The sequence below is a fragment of the Hyperoodon ampullatus genome (assembly GCF_949752795.1).
Source record: "Hyperoodon ampullatus genome assembly, chromosome: 3".
Lineage (NCBI taxonomy): Eukaryota > Metazoa > Chordata > Mammalia > Artiodactyla > Ziphiidae > Hyperoodon > Hyperoodon ampullatus.
Window position 1 is genome coordinate 167,229,052 of NC_136916.1, and position 21,565 is coordinate 167,250,616.

General features: G+C 37.3%; 1 protein-coding gene across 6 annotated transcripts in view; it reads right to left on the minus strand.

Moving 5' to 3' along the window:
- RPS6KA5 (ribosomal protein S6 kinase A5) overlaps nucleotides 1–21,565 on the minus strand; it is a gene marked incomplete at both ends in the record, with an annotated part of 180,087 nt that overhangs the window by 66,799 nt on the left and 91,723 nt on the right. For 5 of the 6 annotated variants that reach the window (XM_079699290.1, XM_079699289.1, XM_079699286.1 and 2 more), the window contains 2 exons: nucleotides 2,364–2,471; nucleotides 5,643–5,758. In XM_079699290.1, the coding sequence (XP_079555416.1) occupies nucleotides 2,364–2,471; nucleotides 5,643–5,758 (224 nt within the window). The remainder of the gene's footprint in view (nucleotides 1–2,363; nucleotides 2,472–5,642; nucleotides 5,759–21,565) is intronic. The other variant, XM_079699287.1, reaches the window with a different exon arrangement.

A 21,565-nucleotide genomic window follows, 5' to 3' on the forward strand; every position in this document is an offset into this window, starting at 1 on the left:
CAGCAGTTTTTACCAATTTGTATTACTGTATTAAAACCCAACAATTCTGATCATGTTTGACTTTTGTTTGCCTCTTGCTTTGGTTTCAAACGTTTTCTCTTCCTCAGTGCCAACGTCTGTTTCTGCCTACTGACAAATGATCAGCCACACATGTCCAGAAATACAGGATTCACGAACTGATGCTTTCATTGTAGTATCACCAGAACCTAGCCTAATGTCTAGCAGATAGAAGTCTCTCAACAAATACTGATGAAGTGAATGAGTAAATGTACGTGCGGTTCCACGGGGAGAGAAAAAAGTGATCATCAACTCTCTCTATGTGGGGGGAGTCCTCCATCTTTACATGCCAAGGGTCCTTTGACAGTCTGTTGAAGCCGACAGACCCCTTCTCAGAATAATGCTTTTACATATATTGTAGGACAGAGCAAACTAATGATATTGAAATACAATGAAGTCAAAATATAAAGAGAAATTGTGACATCATCACAAATGTGCGTCTGCGGCGTAGGCTGGGCTTGCTAAGCCACAGGCATCACTGTAGGGAGATCTGGCTGGGCCAGTTCACTGGCAAAACCACTAGCCGACAGCATCTGTAGATTTCTGTTCTCAGTTCTCAGAGAGGAATCCTCCCAGCTCTTGTCTAGGAAGCCACCGTTCTCAGAAGGAAGGGGAAGCAAGAGGCCATGGCAGTTCCACGGTGTAGTGTGGCAATCTCCACGCCACCCCCTAGCTTTGACGGTGTCCTCTCCCTCAACCGTGCCCCCTGTCCCTGAATCCACAGTTTTGTCTATTTAACCTTATCAGTCTTCCATGAGGGTCAGAAAGGCAAGGTTTCCTACGGGGATAGTGTAGATCTGAGATCTGGGGGGGGTACCTGTTTCTTATATAGACTTCCAACTAATCCTCTTGTGTCCTGCACTCTTGCTTTGAGCGATGCCTGGTGCCCCCAATTCCTGAGTCTTTCTGGGGGTCAGAGGTGCAAATTAGCCTGCTTTGGGGATTCTCATATTACTGGCTTAGGATTCAGCTGTTTCAGGTGTGCTAAATCGGTTACAACTAGTATTTCTGCTGTCCATCTTCCAGAATCTGGTTGCTGTTTTCCTCTCTCCCTTTTGAGTATATGCCTATTTTACGCCTTTACTTTTACTTGTAGTAGGGTTTAGTGAGGAAACAACCATCAACATATTTCATCTGTCACATTTTTCAAGTTGCCACTAAAATTTTTAACAAAGTTTGAAAAATCAAACTTTGAAGAAAAATCCTCAAAAATTCATCTCATCTTTTTCATAACTATGATTTTTCTATCAAAGATAATCAACATATTGTTATACCCTCAGGTTCACGAAGGCAGAGACCATTTCCCTATTGTCACTGTATTATCCAATATCTAGCACAGTAGAGGTGGTCAATAAATATTTATTGATAAGTGACTGAATGAATATAGATATAAGAAAAAATTGGGATCCTTTGTTTTCATAATTTTAGTACTTATCTAACTCACCTAGGACTGCTTTGGCAATATTCTAAAAAGCAAACAATCAGAAATAGATACACCTAATTTGGAACCCAGATTACAATAAAGAAGTCCTTTATTACAAAAATTTAATTATGATTCTGTATACTATAACAATAATTTCTTGGATAGAAAGGAACTGGCATTCAAATTACTTAGTTGTCTTGAAAAACTAGCCGTGTAAAAATGTACTTTTTATTACAACTGCTACATAAATAGTATTTAATTACAACTAGTAAATGTACAATTTTAAATGTTATTAAATAAATCTTTAATAATAAACAAATTTTAATAAATGCTGAAAATGCAAAGTCCTTCATATTTAAAATCTGTACATTAGCTATTACACTTTAGTTTGTATGGGCAAAAAAACAGCAAGTTTATTTAAAAATTAGGTCTAGTAGATCCTTGCTATTCTTGTCAAGTGAGTTCAAAGAGCCATCATGACATGTCCTACTTTGTAATTATAATGTAAACTGTATGTGCTTTGTTTTGTAATTATTTATTGGCTATTATCTAAGCCACGATTTTCCTAAAAGGCCCAAAGCGTTATTTTAAAATTTCAGTTATATTTTATGGAGAAAGTTAAATGCATAATTTTGTTTTGTTTTTAACTGGGGAATTCTGATATATCCATAAAAGGATTACTGGAATTCTAGCAGGATGGTTCCATGGTAATTTTAAACTAAAAACTTTACAGTTATCCATGTCAAAATATTCCTCTGGGCAAACTTGTACAAAAATCCATAATCTGTTTAGTACTATCCCATTAAATGCTCATTCTATAGCTAATTTTTCATCATTGTTTACATTCTGTTTTACTAACTTCAAATTAAAATATAATACTCACTTCATCAGCCACAAACTCCTTACTCAGACCAAAATCTGTCAGCACCACATGGCCATTAGAATCAAGTAGAATATTCTCAAGCTTAATGTCACGGTATATAATCCCCAACTGTAAAAACAAACAAATATGCATATTAAAATAACAATTTCCAAAAAATAAATTAGGAAAGTCTTTCTTATCTACCTTAAAAACAAACCAAAAAAAGGCATTCTCCTACTCAGGGTGCTATGACGGCTCTTAATCACAGGTCAGAGCAAATCTAAATTCTTCCATCTCAGGGTTCATCTGCTGGGTTCCCTCTGCAACCATGTCTTCATGCTCCATATAATGAGGGTACATTCCTGTCGGACTAGCTTCTGTTGGGTCTACTTTGACTACTGCTTCTTCCTGGGTTACTGTTCTTGATGGATTTCATCCTCACTCCAGATGATCTTCAGGTGCTTTCTTAGCCAATTCATGTCCATCACTTCTAATGGCTTCAGAAGGCTTTCCTGAGTAACCACTTCCCATTCTGGTCATTTCTTTGTTTTTATTCCTATAGCATCTATATTTACATTGTACTTACCTAAAAGTAATTGATATTTTCTAGGTACTTCCTGCTTTTCTTGATATAACCATATCCAAAGTCTGTTTTTTCACTTTTTATGCATTTACCTAGTATCTAGCACAGTGTCGTATGTCAAATAGGTAATTAATAAGGCTTGTTGAATAATACGCTCCTAAACACGAAGGTTGAAGATCACAGGTTAATTTTAGTTGATCTTTAGTTCTAAATAAGCAATGTAAATCAATTAGATATTTAAATATCCTTCTATTTTGTTTTGTATGTAAGTTTTATAGTAAAACACTTCAGCTCTATAACATAAATGAATCTACCCAAGTTATATAAGAAGTACTTGATATGCATGAATTCCACGTTTCATGTTTTGTCAGCCCGAATTAAATGTTTTTAAACTTAGAAACACTGCTTTCCTCAACACTAAGTATATGAAAAATAAGATTCTTGATACTTTCTTAAAATTGAAACAAAAAATTACACAAGGAAAAACACTAGGCAATTTTCTTCCAAGAATCTCAGTGGGGTTTTTTTTTCATATTTTAAAACATTATTATATATTGTAAATGCACAGTCTGTTAAACAGACATTTGACTTGAAGCCTTACAAGCACCTAACAACCAGTATGGCTTTTTTTTAACAGCCTCTTTGGAAAAGATTTTAAGAATAAGTCATTTACTACCTGCTTTACCTCATCACTTCCAAGTAAGCTCCCCGTTTTTGTCTCTTCCTGAGAAACTCAGTGTTAGTAGCTATATCAAGATTATCATTATTAGCTTTGTGTTATATCTCTTTGTATTTATCTTTTTAGGTAGTCAGAATAAGAGAAATATAGCTAAGATCTAATCTGTTATATTCTTTCCCTCTATATCAATTACATTTATATCTTGTACTCATGATGTTCTCTACCTCTGTGTTTCTGATTACCCTGTTTTAATAATAATGAATGTTCATGAATTTTCCCTTTAAGAAACAGAATTAACAGTTTTCATACTAACTAAAAACTGAATTTACTAGCTTACCTGTCAGAGCCTTGTATTTTGTTTGTGTTTACTCTGGTATTTATGGTGATTTCCACCATCATTTTTATATTATAAAAATTACATCTGATTCCCCTAAGCATAAAACAAAGCTTTTCAGCCTATTCCCTGGCCCAATTTGGCTCATGTATAAAAATATCCTAACTACTTTATACCCCACAAAAATAACCATAGGCAGAAAGCTCAGCCCCACACCACCAATTCTATCAGAAGGAATACAGATGCCTGTTCCTATCACTTCAGTTCAGCCCCCACCTTACACTCCCCTTCCTTTCACTCCATGGCACTGCAGCCCTGTGCCCCAGAGCCTTCTCTACTTCCCTCCTGTTCTTAGACGTTTTTTCATTCACTCTCCTTAGAATTCCTATTTGGAACCCTGTCTCCCTCTACCTGCCCAGGTGTGTTCCTGTTCTGGGCTAGATCTACCCATTTCTTGATCCCTTCCTTCTTATATCTTCTCGTCATCTTTTCTCACAGCCTCTCCCACCCGTCTCCTCCATCCTGCAGTTCTAATCTCCCTGCCCTTGCCTTTTTCCTTCATTTCTCTCCATTCTTTTTTATGCTCCATAATCAGCACTTCAATCTTTTTTTTATCTGTAATCTAGCGTAGCGTCTGAATATATAACAAAGAAAAACAGCGGCTTTATGATGTACCTGTATCATCCAAATTTAGCAACTCGAGTCATCCTCCCATGGTCTCACACACTTTGATAAAAAGTATGCTAGTACTTTCTATTTCTTGGAAATACACACGAGCCTAGTCTACATAATGACTGTTTGCTTCTACAGTAATGCTTCCTCATTAAAAAATATTTTTAGTCAAAATTTCTTGGATCAAGATTAATAGTATCTGAAATCATATTTTTTAAAAGTTTAAACCGATTTTATAGAGTTCAAACAGCATCACATACATATATGAATTCCATTGAAAACGTTGAGTAACTGAGTTCATGCCACATGAAGGCAACGGAGCGGGAGGGAGGGAGGGGGAGCAAGAGAAGACCTTAGGGGTGAACCAAATGGAAAAGAAAACAGCCTGGAGGGGTGGGATAGGGAGGGCGGGAGGGAGGGAGACGCAAGAGGGAAGAGATATGGGAACAGATGTATATGTGTAACGGATTCACTTTGTTATAAAGCAGAAACTAACACACCATTGTAAAGCAATTATACTCCAATAAAGATGTAAAAAAAAAAAGAAAAGAAAAGAAAGCGAGAGTGGGAGAGGAGGATAGCTGGGTAGCATAGGTAAGTGCTTCTTTCAAATATTCCAAGCTAATTGGGAAACATACTCCGAAGATGCACAGGCAGAGTCTGCAATGGAGTAAGTCACAATTAAGGAAATACATATTATGACTTGTGGGTTCATCTTAAAGGTTATTGTAAGAATGAAAATACTTTATTCTAAAGATACTTTGCAATAAGCATCAGAATTTTTCATGAACAAAACCAAAAAAAATGCTCAGGTTCTACCTTTTTAATCTGCATCCCAGGAGCTATAAAAGGAAAGTAGCCTTTTACAAAGGGAACAATAAAATTGAAAAAATTGGTAATGGTCTATGAGTGTGCTTCCACAATCTCCACGAAGACAATGACATGTAAACGCATTAGCTCTTTTAGCTCCATCATTACCTCAGTTACTAGATGTTTTAAAAAAGGAAATCCCAAAGGTTAAGCGTCTCTTACCTTGTGGAGATGTTCGAGGGCAAGCACGATCTCTCCAACATAGATCTGCACCTCGTGCTCTGTGAAACGCTCTCTTTGAGAAAGATGAGTAAAAAGTTCTCCACCATTTATATAATCTAAAAATGAAATATATTTTTTCTGTCTTTGACTTGTATTCATAAACTAAAGGAAATATTTCCTTTTAACCACTTTGGATTAACCATAAGGCATTGATTTTAATACATTATTTTTGTACAATTCTTCGTATATAGTTTCATATAGAATATATTACTAAATTCATATAAATACAGTTTCATAAGTTAATGACTACCCTAAACCACAATCAAATGAATTTGCATAGAGTATTACTATTAAAACTATTACATGAAATCTGCATATATTTAAATAATTTTCCCAAATCCAGCATATCAGAAACCTTTGCCATCACCATACACTTCTTAACTTGCTGTAGAGTACCAAAACATCAACCACTATAATAACTAAAATAAAAAATGAAAAAAACAAAACTCCCAGCCTTTCCTTTGTAGTAGTGGCCAGTCACTATTTTTAAGCAGATTCCCTATTTTCCAGAATTGTCTATGGAGAGCCCTTCTAAAAATGCATATTAGGTAGCAGGTAGCCTTCTTATGGCTCCACATAACTCAAAAGTAAAAGTAGCACAACATGGCTGAATCAAAACACTGAAACTAAATGATTCCCATTTGCCTTTCGATTTGCCCATTTTATCCCAAGAGGAATAATGAAATAAGAGAGAAAAAAGCTACAGTGAGACATAAATTAGGAGCTGAATAAGCCACAACTGTGTTCATAATAGGCTCTAAGAAGACATTTATTGATAAAGTGATAATAGTTTTATCAGAAACTAACCATTACTATCTTACACAACATTTGTGTGTGAGAAACAATGTACACCTAGAAAACAGTCACAGATATAGATTAAAGCTTTTCTCCTAAAAAAAAATCTGAAAAGCATGTATCCCAAGTATATTCATTTGTCAAGTTTACCACAATTTGATAAAAGACCAAAGCAAAATCTTCATTAACTCACATATTTTTATCTTGCCCGTTTAACTTCAAATTCCAAACAGCTGATGCAACAGAATGAAAGAACTCTAAAAGCTGGTTGTTTTGCAATGTATTTTACAAAGCACATGCCAGCAAAAAGCACTGCCCTTTTAAGACTTTTGTATTTTGCCAAGAGGTTTTAATTATATCTTAACACAAAGCTAATTATTAAAAAGGTGTAAAGGAACACAGCATTCCTGCAAACTAACAGTGAATTTTTTCTACCTTTAAGTAGTTACTTATTTAAATCTAATACTGATGTTTACACATATGGTTTCCATAGTTAGTTATGGTACAGAAATAGGCATTCAGAGGTCAGATGACCAACTGACAAACTCCTACACACCCTTGAATGTCCTACTTAATTATCTCATCTTCAATAACCACTCCAGCAGAGTTGATCACTTCCTTTTATGTTACCCCCTGTGTTTAAAAACTTATACCATTGCAATTATCTTGCTGCACTGAAAATGTCTATTTGCATACTTCCTTTCTCTGCTAAACTCTGAGCTTTTTAAAGTCACGATCAATGTATTCATCTTAAAAGAAAAATCACTCTGAAACTCAAAGGCAAGTGAGTTGCAAAAAAAAAAAAAAAAACCCAATGTACTCCTGTCTTTGAGGCAACTTGATATAATCCAAAGAACCTGGGCTTTATAATCAATAAACCTGAACTAGACAATGGCTCCACTGTGTCCTGTCTTGAGCAAATAAAGTCTCTCTCAGTGTCAGTTCTTTATCTATAAAATGGGAATCAGAACTACTATAGATTATTGTTTCTTGGAACATAGAAAGTGTTTTATTTGCATTTACTGGCGAGACTAAGAAAAATTAACTACAAATCTAAGAAGACAAACCTAAAACAACATCAAGTCACCTACTTCCTACTTGTAGAATAGACCAACAGCCCAAGGTGAAGACCTGACATTCACAAAATAAATATGCTTTATTTGTAGGTACAGGGTTGCACACTTTATAAGCTGAACAGCCAACTCTATCCAGTGGTCCAAGCTGTCAACATTGGTAAGGTAGATACATAGGCTGCCAAAGGACTGTAACAGCAGGAGTTGTGACACCTGGAGTGGTGTTACAGGGTAAGCGCTATCAATAGCAGGGATATGAGGTTAGTGGGCATCTCTGTAAGATGTACCCTCAGTTGTTATAATTCTAGTCGTTTTGTTTGGTATGTAGTGGTATCTCGTTATGGTTTTAATTTGCATTTCCTGAATAATAATGATATTTAGTATCTTTCCATGCCTTATCAGACATTTCTATATCCTCTTTTGTGAAACATCTATTAAGGGTTTTTTCTTTTTTGCCCCTTTTGGTTTTTTCTTTTTTATTCGAAATATAATTCACATACCATGAATTTCACCAATTTGAAGTGTAAAATTCAATGGTTTTTAGTATATTCAGAGTTGTGCAGCCATCACCACATTCAATTTTAAAATATTTTCACACACTCCCTCCTCAGAAATCCCAATTTATCTGTTTCTCCTTTAGTTGCTTGTGCTTTTTAAAAAAAATTATTTACTTATTCATTTATTTATATTTTGGCTGAGTTGGGTCTTCATTGCTGTGCACAGGCTTTCTCTAGTTGTGATGAGCGGGGGCTACTCTTCATTGCGGTGCACGGGCTTCTCATTGTGGTGGCTTCTCTTGTTGCGGAACACAGGTTCTAAGTGTGCAGGCTTCAGTACTTGTGGCTCGTGGGCTCTAGAGCGCAGGCTCAGTAGTTGTGGCGCACGGGCTTAGTTGCGTGTGGCATGTGGGATCTTGCCGGACCAGGGCTCGAACCCGTGTCCCCTACATTGGCAGATTCTTAACCACTGTGTCACCAGGGAAGCCCAGTTGCTTGTGCTTTTGATGTCACATTTAAGAAATCACTACCAAAACCAAGGTCACAAAAATTTACCCCTATGTTTTCTTCTAAGAGATTTATAGGTTTAGTTCTTACTTTTCATCTTTGATCCATTTTGAGTTAAGTTTTTTGTATGTTGTGAGTTATGGGCCCAATTTCATACTTTTGTATATGGTTATCCAGCTGTTCCAGCACCATTAGTTAAAAAGACTGTTCTTTCCTCATTGGCACCCTTGTCAAAAAATCAATTGACAGTAAATGTGAGGGTTTATTTCTGGACTCTCAATGCTAATCTATTATCTATATGTCTATCTTTATTCCAGTGCCGCACTTCTTGATTATTGTAGCTTTGTAGTAAGTTTTAAAAGTGTGAGTCTTCCAACTTAATTCTTGCTTTTCAAAATTGTTTTAGCTATTCTAAAGTTCCTTGATTTTTCCATACAATTTTAGGATGACTTTGTCAATTTCCATAAAAAAATAAGCTGGGATTTTGAGAGAGGTTTGTTAAATCTATAGATCATTTTGGGGAGTATTGCCATCTTAGTAATATAAAGACTTTCAATCCATAAACATAGAATCTTTTACCATCATGAAGTATCCCTTTTTATCTCTAGTATACGTTTTTGTTAAGTATATTTTGTCTGATATTAGTATAGCCGCTCCTTCTTTCTTGTGGTTGCCATTTGCATGATTTATCTTTTCCTATCCTTTTTCTTTTTAACCTGTTTGTACGTTTGAATATACAGTGTATCTCCTGTAAAAAGTATATAGTTGCATCTTTCCCCCATCTGATAATCTCTGTCTTTTGATTGTACTGATTAATCCATTCACATTTAATGTTATTACTGATATAGTTGGACTTATTATATTACTTTTTTGTTTTCTACATATTTCATATCTTTATTTGTTCCTCTATTCCTCCTTACTTCTTTCTTTTTCATTAAGTAAATATTTTCTAGTGTAACATTTTAATTTCTTTAATGAATTTCATTTTTTTTAGTTATTTTCTTAGTGGTTGCTCTATGGCTTACCATACACACATTATCACAAACAGTTTCAGATTTATACCAACTTAATTCCAGTGATATATAGAAACATTTCTTCTACACAGCTCTATTCTTTCTTCCTCCCTTTTGAGCTATTATTGTTATACATAGTATAACTATATATGTTACAAACCCAACAATACATTATAATTATTACCTTATATACTTTTATGTCTTTCAAAGAGGCTGAAAGAAAAGAGAGCAAGTACATATTTAGAGTTTGTCATATTAGCCTTCCTATTTACCATTTTTGGTTCTCTTTATTTTTTCTTGTGGCCCCTGGAGCTGGATAGCACAGAGGTTTCTGGCCATTGTAAGGATTTCAGATTTTACTCTGAATGAAATAAGAAGCCTCTGGAAGGTTGAGTACAACAGTGGTATGATAAGACTTCCATTTTAACAGGATCAATGACTCTGGCTGCTGTGTTGAGAACTTTCAAGAGGGAAAGTAGGGAGATCACTTGCAGTAAACAAGGAGAGATGATGGAGCTTAGGAGAAAGGTGACAGCTTGGTGGTGGTAAGGATCCAGCCCTACCTGAGCACATGAAGAGATGGAACTGGTGTTACCTGAGATGGAGAAGGCTGCAGGAAGGACAAATTTGGAAGGGATGATCCAGAGTTCACCTTTGGAAATGAGGAATGCACAGTGTCTAACAAATAGTAAATGCTCAATAAATGGTAGTTATCATCATCACCATCACCATCTTGAATTATTTATTCTAAGACTGTTAAAAGGTACAAAAGAGCCCTTCTGGAATCCTTTTAGGAAAAGGAAGATAAATTTCTTATGGCCAGTTAGATCATTAAGAGGAGGTTGCATATAAATTCCTTGAAATTATGCACAATTTTTTCAAGTATATGTAAGCATGTGTGCATTCTACTGAGAAGAGAGGGTCCACAGCTTTTATCAGATTTTCCAAGGAGTTACAAGCCAAAAAAGTTTTCAGAACATCACTCAAAAGACAGCATTAAAATTCTGAATGGAAAAGTGCCTGTGAAGTTTATTTACAAACCAATGAATGCGGACTGCCAGCACATGGGAAACATCTGAGAGTAGCGTCTTACAGCTCGCCAGCACCATAAACTTCACCATCACAGCGCACGCACCCAGCGCCATTTCTCCTGAGCATTTAGATTGCTTCTCCCTGACTTCTGGCCTTGCTTGGCATAGCTGTCCTGGAGCTTACTGTATTTAGAACTGGACTAGTGAGGTTCAGAGCTTTAAAAAGTGAAATGGAGCATGAAGTTTTCATTGTTAACAAGATCTCTGCCTACGGAGGATGTGCTGGAACTGCATTTCTGGTCTCTTTACACCTCTGTCTTCATCCAGAGAGCTAGCAACTCTGTTAGGGGGAGGTTAGGGCTCGGCCTTGAAACTAAAAACAACTTAGCCAGGCAGTGACACAACAAATAAAACAAAATTCAGAAAAGACTACAGGGATATTATTCAATTTGAGTTGAATTATTGATATAAAATGTTTACTCTCTTGAAAGAGAACACTGGAATCAAGCATGCAGGCAGATTCTGGGATAGAGTTAGCAGTGGCATGAATATGGTCAAAGACATCAATGAAAAGCCAGATCATTACTACCATCTGAGAGGAAGAGTCTTCTCAGCTTTATAACTCATGGAACATCCACTTTCCCCTACCCCCCATCCCACCCCTTTCCCACTGGGCATAAATTACATTTCTCCATAACAAAGACTTATTTAAAAGTTCAGATGGAATAAAGCACATGAGTGGAAACTGTCTACTACTACAATTATTTAAGATCTGCTCTGCCTGGTAGGCCTTGGTCCATGCCAACTCATCTACCCTGAACACTTTCCTGTCAAAATTATGGATTCATTAGCATTCTAGAAATTAGATTTCTCAGGTCTCTGCCAATTTCTTTCTCAACAAACTGCAAGCATGAGGGTTTTTTTTTTTTAAAGCCAATGCCAATGGTTTTTATTCTCTTCATGATAAGAAATAGCATGAGAGTATCCAGTGTTTATTGATATTCCTGAAGCTTTTTGCCTCTGTGGACAAACAACGAAAATGGACTAAGTGGTGTTGGCTCAGTTTACACTCCTGGCTACTGCCGTTTGTGTAGAAGCAGCATCTTAGTAACCCAGGTTAGTCACGGTAAGTGGGAAAGGGCTCCTGGCAGATAAGAACTAAGCGATGTAAAACAGGGTTTTGGCTGCCTTCCTTTAAAATCTGTATCTCATCACAGCTCACTGCTTTTAGGACTAGACAAAGAAATAACAACTAGAGATATTGGGCACTTTCTATGTGCCTGTTCTATTTGGATATGATAACAAATTTGATCCTCATAAACAATGCTACGAAGTTGGTGCTATTAAAATAATAGTATAATCCCCAGAGAAAACAGGTAATCTCTAGAAAATAGTGAAACCCAGAGAGGTTAAAAAAATTATCCAGAGTTGCATATCTGTTAAGTGAGAGAAGAAGGACTATGAACATGGGCAGTCTGACTCTAAAACAGTGATTTTTTAAATGCTATATAGGCTGCCCTTTTTCCCCTCCTGGTATGGTTTTTACTATCATTTATCAGAAGCAGCCCCACTGAGCAACTGGTATTGCTAATTACTGTCAGAAAAACTGTCTTAAAATCGACTATCCTGTCCTTCAAATATCTGAAAGGCTTAGAGCCAATAATTCTATATATTTGGTCATAAAGTTGATCTATTTTACACGCTTTTCTTAATCAAGTTTTAGAGGGCTCATCAGAATGTCACAGTACTCAGGAGACATTCCTAGGGGGCTGTACTAAGATTTCTTTTTAATGTTCACAGTAAAGAATGAGTCTCCATCTTTTTTTTTTTTTTTTTTTTTTTTTGGTACGCGGGCCTCTCACTGCTGTGGCCTCTCCTGTTGCAGAGCACAGGCTCCGGACGCGCAGGCTCAGCGGCCATGGCTCACGGGCCCAGCCGCTCCGCGGCATGTGGGATCTTCCCGGACCGGGGCACGAACCCGTGTCCCCTGCATCGGCAGGCGGACTCTCAACCACTGCGCCACCAGGGAAGCCCGTGTCTCCATCTTTTTTGAGAATGTGCCAACCTAAGATTATTGCTGACATATTTCTGACACAGAACTTAAGAAAGTCAATTTATATCTTGTAGGAGAGGGCCCAGGGCTGTTTTCTCCAAAAAAGTACTTGGCCTTGCTCTGCGGTTCTCATCTTAACCCACCTGCCTGTTAAAGCAGATGGCTCTGAATTTGACCACAAAGAGCTACATTCTTGGTTCTTGTCAGAGAGTAGAACCTCAAATTGCCTGCAGTCCAAATCTCATCTTATGTTCAGTTGTGAGAAATAATACATACAGGACAATAAATGTAATCTTTACATCTTTCTCATTATTTACTATAATGACTTCAGACAAAGCTACAAACTTGGATAACACCGTTTTGGAAAAATTATACTCTAATCTTGTTCCATAGGCTTACATTATAAGGGATAGTGGCATAAAACTTGGAATTATATCCTTAGTCAAGGAAGGCTGGTGAAAATTGTCCATTGTATCTGGGCCCTATTTAAAAAGCTTTTCCTAGATCATAATGCCTTACCTATGGGTTTTGGTTTTTTTTTAATATCTTGATACAATTCCAAACATACAAAAAGTATTTGCAAGAACAGCACAAGTAATCCCCATATAACCAGTATGCAAATTCACCAATTGTTTATATTTTGCTTCATTGGCTTTAGTATTCTCTGTGTAATTCCCCTGGGCCAACTGAGAATAAGTTGGAGACATCAAGCTCCGATGTCTTTCAGTGTGCAAATACTAAAAAAAGAATGCCCTTTCATATAACCACAGTACAATTATCAATATCAGAAGCTTTATGATAAAAATACTATTATCTAATCTATACTCTCTATTCAAAGTTTGTCATTTGCCCCACTAATGCTCTTTGTAGCTACTCTTCCCTGGCCAAGGATCTGGTTTATGATCACATATGCATCGGATATCATGGCTGTTTAGACTCTGACCCTGAGTCACAACATACGTACATATTAATTTTATTAATTGCTGCCAATGTTTACAGGTAACTTCCTCCAAAAGGTCATTTATATTCCGCACTAAGAGTGAATGGATGCCTTAGAAAACAACATTCTCACCAACTCCTGATATTATCATTATCTTTAATTTCTACCAATTTGATAGGCATTTCAAATTGGACACAGAAATTTTGAAGGTGCAGAATAAAGAAGAGGGGAAGAAAATCTGAGAGTTTGCAGCAGCCGGACTTGATAGGTTTTCAGTGACAGTAGGACAAGTGGGCACCTCAGACAGGGAAGATGACGTTGATAAGGCTGCAGGGCTGAGAAGTAGTAAGAGGTTAGCAAAAGTCACATGCCACTCAGGAGAGAGGAGTAAAATGTCTGCTAACCTCTGTGAAATTCTGTTGAGACTATCAGCATGAATTTCAGGCCAGACCCAGCTGACGCATTTTGGAGACATATGAGGAAAGCTTAGAAAGCTGGTACTGGAAAAAAAGTTTAGAGGGTAATCAAAGCAACTGCCATGTCAGGCGAGGAGGAAGGTTAACAGGGCAAGTGGTTCTCGTGTGCCAGACCAGGCAGATGCCAGGCCAGTAAAGAGGCACGTGGAACCCAAAGATGGTGCAGGGAAAGGGGCAGGAAAGACTCGAGGGAAGGCAGGGTCAATGAGGACTGAAGAACAGGCCCAGGGAGTGTGAGGAAGGAGAAAAAGAGAAGATCACGGTCAAAGAAGAAACCTGATTAGAGGTCTTAGACGTGCAACTGGTTTTAGTGACAAGGCCCAATGTGTGGCTAGGCTTATGAATGGCTACAGTGAAGTAAAGGTTAAAACATCACAAGTCAAGGTGGCTTGGCATGGTGTTGGCATGGTTATCAATACGGCTGCTAAAACTGTGGAAGGGGATGGAAGGAAACTGGAGGAAAGGGAAGCTAGGCCTGAATAAGTCACTGGAAAAGGCAAGCACGTGTCCCAGGAGTCAGTTAAGTACAGGATTGAGGTTAGGGAGTTGGAAAAAAGTGCCTTCACAAATGAAGCTCTGGTGGGAAAAGACTTTTAAATGACGTTTAACTACCATTACTTTGTTGAGCCTAAGAGTAGGATGGAGTGATGGGACCTATCCAGCAGCCCCTCTGTAAAAGGGCTGCTGCGTAAGTACCATCCTCCAAGGACAGGAGGTTTTACTTAAGATAAATAAGGCACACTCGGTTAAGATTTAGGGTGCTTGTGCACACGGGGTTATCCACCGAGCACAACGGAAGGGGTGAGAAGAGAAAGATAAGGGAAAGAATGAGGTTTAAGCAGGGGAAGAATAATGTTAAAATTCCTAAAGACATTTTTTAAAAAAACCTCCAAAGCTTCTAAAATAGGAGACACAAAGTTAAGCTTTATAGAGAGTGTAGTCCACAGATAGATTCATACTTCTCTAACGACATGTTTTACCTTTTAGTCTAAAAGCTTATTGAAATGTATGCTGTCAGAAAGCAAAGTTGAAATCTGGCACCAATGAGGCAGATGAAAGTCCCAGAGCAATTTTCTCTCTGCCAGGCACAGGGTCTGACACTAGCAAATATAAAGCACCCACTAATATCAGTTGCATGAATTGAACAAATATGCAATACTCTGCTTACTGGCTGCTGTAGCCATATAGGAGAACTAGGGCACGTTTTTCATCTCAAGTTTATTAACAGTAAAAGTAGAAAGAAATCGTTAAATATTATAATAGCTAAAAACTGCAATTCAGATAGACCAATGGGCAGCAAAAGAGAGGGGGAAAAGGAAAAGGAAACGGGTAATAACATAGCAAGAACACATTTCCTGATGAACATCTCTCTTAAATTCTGATCTCTTCCCCTCCTAGAAACGTTCGGAATAAGTCTTAAGATTCATTCTGTTCATAACTGAAGAAGCGAAGGGGACCATCAATAGTACACCTTTGTGACAACAATTATAAATAAACAAGTGAATAAATATGATATGTTCTCAATGTGACTCTTACGAAAAGACATTTATCAACTTAAAATTATACTGAGATTTGTTTACAGTCCGTACAATGGAATACCTCATATGATGCTTGTATAGACTACCGGTTCCTTGATTAAACTAAAAGGAACTTCCTATATGCAAAAGATTATATCTCAATTCATTTGTAGTTGCTAAATGATCTTCTTTATATGTAGAATGGCTTATACTCTATATCCATAAAATAGGAATATAAATAATTCCAACTCACACATAAGATTGTCATGGTGATTAAATGAGCTATTGAGAGTTAAACTTGGGCCAAACATGCAGAAAGCATTTATTGAAAACTGACTATTGACTACTGTTATTATTTGCAGATGTCAGTTACCATTTATAGAACTGAAAAATAATGACATTTTTAATTATAATGATTTTAAAATAAAATTCAAATTTATGGTGTCCTGACTTACCTATTCTCTCAATGAAAGCATAATTTTGAAGCTTATAAATGTTTAATATATATTTCTACAAAGTACTACAGGGTCTAATTAGTTTTAGTTGGTATTAAGCAAAAGAGAAATTTTCTTAAATAAGTGATATCTTAGTGCAATCCTCATATTTTAAAATTGCAGAGATATCTGGTTTTTATTCAAATGCAAATAAATTGCTTTTAAAGATTTTTATGTGACAGTAGTTGGAGTGCCAGATGAAGCACTCTGATGTTGTGTTTCTAAGAAGCATAAAAATAACACAGAAATCACACAAATAATGTGAAACTTCAAAGTCACAAAATCTCTCCCACTTTAAAACACGACCATCCTCCCTAAATCCCGTATGTCCCATCTTCTCTTCTCTTCTTCCTTTCACGGCAAAAGTTCTTTAAAGACTGCTCTACATGTCTGACCTGACTCTCCTTACTTACTCTCCATTCACTTCCTACTGCTGCTGTAACAAATTACTACAGATCTGGTGGCTTAAAACAAGACAAGTTTATTATTTTATGTCGTAGATTAGAAGTCTGGTGTGGGTGTCACTGGGCTAAAATCAAGGTGTCAGCAGAGCTGCACTGACTCTGGAAGTTTTAGGGGAAAGTCTGTTTCCTGCCTTTTCCAGCTTCAAGAGGCTGCCCACATTCCTTGGCTCATGGCCTCTTCCTCCATCTTCTAAGCCAGCAGTGGCAGCTGAGTCACTTCCCACACTGCATCACTCTAACCTCTTCTGTAGGCATATCTCCATCTGACTCTCCTCTTCTGCCTTCCTCTTCCACTTTTATGGGCCCCCCCAGGGAATCCAGGATGATCTCCCTATTTTAAGGCCAGCTGACTAACAACTTTAATTCTATCTGCAACCTTAATTCCCTTAATTTGTTTGTCATGTAACCCAACATGCTCACAAGTTCTGAGGATGAGAATGTCAGCATTCTTGGGTGGCTGTTATTCTGCCTACCACAGCCTCTATTCACTCCTAAACACAGGGCTGTTCCACTTCCACCCCCATAACACCAGTATAGTCTAAGGTTTAAAAGAACCTCATGTTACTAAAGTAAATGGATACTTTGCAGTCCTCATGTTTCTTGACTTTTCAGCACTTTGCAAAGTGCTGCACTTTGCAAAGCAAGAGAAAGAATATTTCAGGAAGAGCACAGCACAAGAATCATCCCTGTGGGTCCAGCCCAAAATGAGTCTCCCCCCGGTGGTTGTGTTAAAGCCACTTAATTTGGGGTAGTTTATTATGCAGAAAAGGCTAATGGTTACACTAGTAACTTGTAGATCATGCTTGTAACCAAGTGACTTGCTCAAGATCACACAGTTATTAATTGATGAAGCTGGAATTTAAATCCAAGTTCATTTGACTCTCAAATCTAAAGGCCCTGCATGGCCCGCCTTTACTACACTATATTCACATTTATCTTCCTGTCTTTAGGCTATCACAGACGCTGGGTGAAGCCTTGTGTCTGTAATGTTCATCCCTATTCCCTCCTGTTGCTCCTCTAACTTCTATTTTTCCTCTTAAGTTACACTTTAAATGTCACTTCTCTGGACGGTCTTCCCTAATAACCCAGAATAGACTTAGGTCTTTTCACTAGTAACCTCTGCATTTCCTTCCAGCTACTTATTTCAAGGGTTATTACTTAATTGTGTACTAATTTGTTACATGTCTGTTCCCCTTTTAGATTATAAGGCCCGGAGGACAAGAATCTTGTCTAGGTTGTTTGCTACTCTTATCCAAGCACCTGGCACATAGTAAACAGGCAAGGATTTGTAGCATGAATGAAGAGTTCTACAACTGACAATATCTTGATGCAGTTCACTTGTTGTATCAAAGGGTCAATATCCCAAGAGTCCTCCAAGAAACTACACAATGAACTTGAAGAATCTGAAGCCATATATTATCTCTTAGATGAGCCATCATTTATTCCTCTCCTTTCAAGTTCTGCAAGACTCCTGTGCTTCTAAGTGGCTCAGTATTAGGCCCATGGACTGTGGGAAAAAGGCTTCACCAAAAGTTTGGCTGAAGTTCATGTCTAGAGAAGTAACAAGTTAGAATGCACAAGACGTCTACCAATGTGCAATTATTCTAGTACTCTGACACATTAATATGTTCTTTAGAAAATAATTTAAAATTGCACTGTTAAAATGCCAGATTCTTTTTTGTTCCCTTTTGAAAAAAGTTCTTTTACTCTATTTTACTAGAATGACATTAATTTAGGTCAAACTTTTTTCATATTAGGGATGTAATTTATGTCTCATGTCAATGACACTTAATTGACACAGATACTTAACAACAGCAAGTAGATTTTGTTTTGTTGTTGTAAGGTTGCCCCACCCTCAATAACATTTCTTCTTGGCTATAGGATAGCATATGTGTGCGTGTGTGTCTGTCTCTCTGTCTCTCTGTGTGTATAGGAAGATGGGTGGAAACTGGAGGAGGGAGAAGTAGCCTTTGAACTAGTAAATTTATTTTCTTAAACAATGAATTAACTTTAAGAACTTGAACTGAAGATCTCCACAAAATTTCCAGGATTCTAGCAACTCCCTAAGACAAAACTTTTAATATAGTTCTGACAATATCTCATGGGGCTATCATTAATGATACTGTATTATGAAAGCTGCTAAGAGAGTAGATCTTAAAAGTTCTCATCAGAAGAAAAAAAATGTAACTATGTGAGGTGAAGGATGTTAACTTATTGCAGTGATCATTTCACAATACATACATATATCAAATCATTATGTTGGGTACCTTAAACTAATATAATGTTACATGTCAATTATATCTCAATAAGACTAGAAAAAATGTACCTCATGGGATTAACATTAGGGCAAACAGCATCTGCTTTCAATCAAAATTATTACTTTTAAAGTACATATTCTTTAATTTACATTTCAAAACAAAAAAAATTAGGTGTTCAAAGTCACCTGTAAGTATTTGCAACAATTTTTTCTATTCACACCATTAACATCACTGTTAAGAAGCCATGCTACTAGAGCATTAAGAACACGGAAAGAATTCACTTTGTCAAGAAGAAACATACATTGTTAGTTGGTAGAGGACAGTTTCAGCTGCTCAAGACCTCTACACATTTGACTTGACTTAATGTTGAACCCAGAAACCTCTCTACTGTTTGTAGTTTATGTGCTTCTATTCACAGATGGAGAAACTGAAATCCACTGGAGATACTGAGTTCCATAAGCCTTAGAGTATTACTGAGAACGACAGAAACCTCCTGATAGCTCTGTTTTCCACTGAGGATGCAAAAGGATAACCATGTAAGGATCTGGCCAGCTTTTTAGGCTATGTCTTGTTCATGCAATCTCACGGAAATCTGCTGGTAGGAGAGGAAGTAGCCGAGTTAACTGACAGAAAGAAGGGCTAAAACCTACATCTCCTACTTTCAAAGAAAGAGTCTCTGTTCCGCTTTCACTCTCCAAACACCTACTTCTATCTAGTAATGTTCTGACTGACCTCTCGTCCTCTAGTCTTTTGATCTCAAATTCTCTTTAGAACCTCTCTGTTTCATATTTCTTCTTACAGTGTCAGCTTCCAAAGAGCTAACTGCCATTATCCCATATTTCCCCCATTTTTCAGTACCCACCCATCCCCAACCATGCCCTGTTCCTTGGTCTTATTTTTTTTTTCCTACAAAATTTTCTGTTCCTTTGGAGACACTTCATGTACATCAATCCCACACATTCTGGTCCTCACTTCCACCTACTCTTCCTCCTCCAGACCACCTAAATCGTGCTTGATTGCTCCCTGTCTGGTGTCTCAAGTGCAGTCTTAATGTGATGGACCACACATACCTGAAGGTAATTTCTTTTTAATGTCATGCCAGAGTCATCTCACTTTTTCTTCTGGTTTTAGCTCAACATTCGAATGGCACCTCTTGCGAATGCATTCCAGGGCATCAAAATCATTACAAAGTTCTGACAAAGACATATCTATTTATCAGTGCTGTGAATTAGTCATATTTACTTCAAAGTGAGGAAGCTCCTTCAGTCACTGTCTGTTTTGCTCTACGCTGTAGAATGCAATGGATCATGGACGATTCTAACTGTTACCATCTCAGCAAGTATCCTCACCCCTGCAATTTTTGAGATGAAATTAATACTCGAAAGTGAAACTTTAATGTCTTAAATACCTTTTAGCTCATGTTGAAAGATGACTCATGATGACAGAATGATCTACAAGGCAGGGGTGGCATTCATTATTGAGAATGCTCCTTGGCATCACCTTTATAAATACCTTTGTGATTTGCTTCTTTAGTGTCTTGTGAATTCTGATTAATCTAACAGTTTACACAGTCATAGATCAGCTGGTGTTTTGACAAAATTACTACTAACAGACATCAGAGAACACCAAAAGAAAAATTGTTTTTTATAGATTATTTTCTACATAGCATTCCTTCCCACTGACAGTTGAAATGAATACGAATTTTAAGAGCGAGAGAGAGAATAGATGAAAATATTTTTATATTTCTTGCTGTAAGCATGCAGAGAGAGGTACAGAAAAAGTGATAAAAAGAGGTATGGTCTCCATGTTATAAGATTTGGAAAGGCTAAAACAATATAAAGGAGAAAACCCATCAAATCTATATGATGCCATTAGATATAAATTAAAACAAAGCCTAAAAAGATATTAATAATGTAGAATTAAAAGAAAAAAACATAGATGTGACTTATAACAGATCAATTTACTTCAGGGGTCAACAAATTACAGTCCAGAGACAAAATCTAGTCCACTGCCGCTGACCCCTGATTTAGAGGATAGCAGAAACAACACAAATGGGTGCAAGGCAATTACACTTAAACAAAGAATACTGTGGGAAACAATCATCCGTACTCAGTGCTGAGAGAAATGCTTTGTTCCGTATGTGACAAATGTCAAAGGTAGGCATCTGTCAAAGTAATACCAACACGACAATGATCTTATTATGTGGAGAAGCCTGTGTTAAGGAAGCAGTTTATACCAAAGGAGCAGCCTGGTGAAGAAATCCCCAGTGAGCCACGAATCCTGGTAGCAGCATGATGGCAGCCTAGACCTGAATCTCCAAGTCTGCTCCCGAAGCATCTTAAAGAAGAGCAAGAATGGCTGTAAACCTCCACAACCTACTCCTTCAGCAAAACTTAGAGCCTAAGAAAACCCATACCCACCAAACAGCACGCGGTGAGCAGGGTGAGAAAGAACAGGGCAGGACACAAGCACTCACAGGAAGGTAGGAAAATGCAGTAAGACAGCAAGAGATAAATGAATGTACAAAAATTAACAGCTCTCCACTAGAAGATATGGTTGGAAAGAAGACCCTACTAACAACATCAACAGATGATTGAATATCTAAGACTAACTTAAGAAATGTGGGTAGGAGGAAAATGATAAAAAACCTCCTGAAGGTCTCAGAGGAAGAGTTCAACATATGAGAAGGCATACCATGTTCTTGAACAGGAAAAACACAAATCATAAAAATGTCAATTCTCCCTA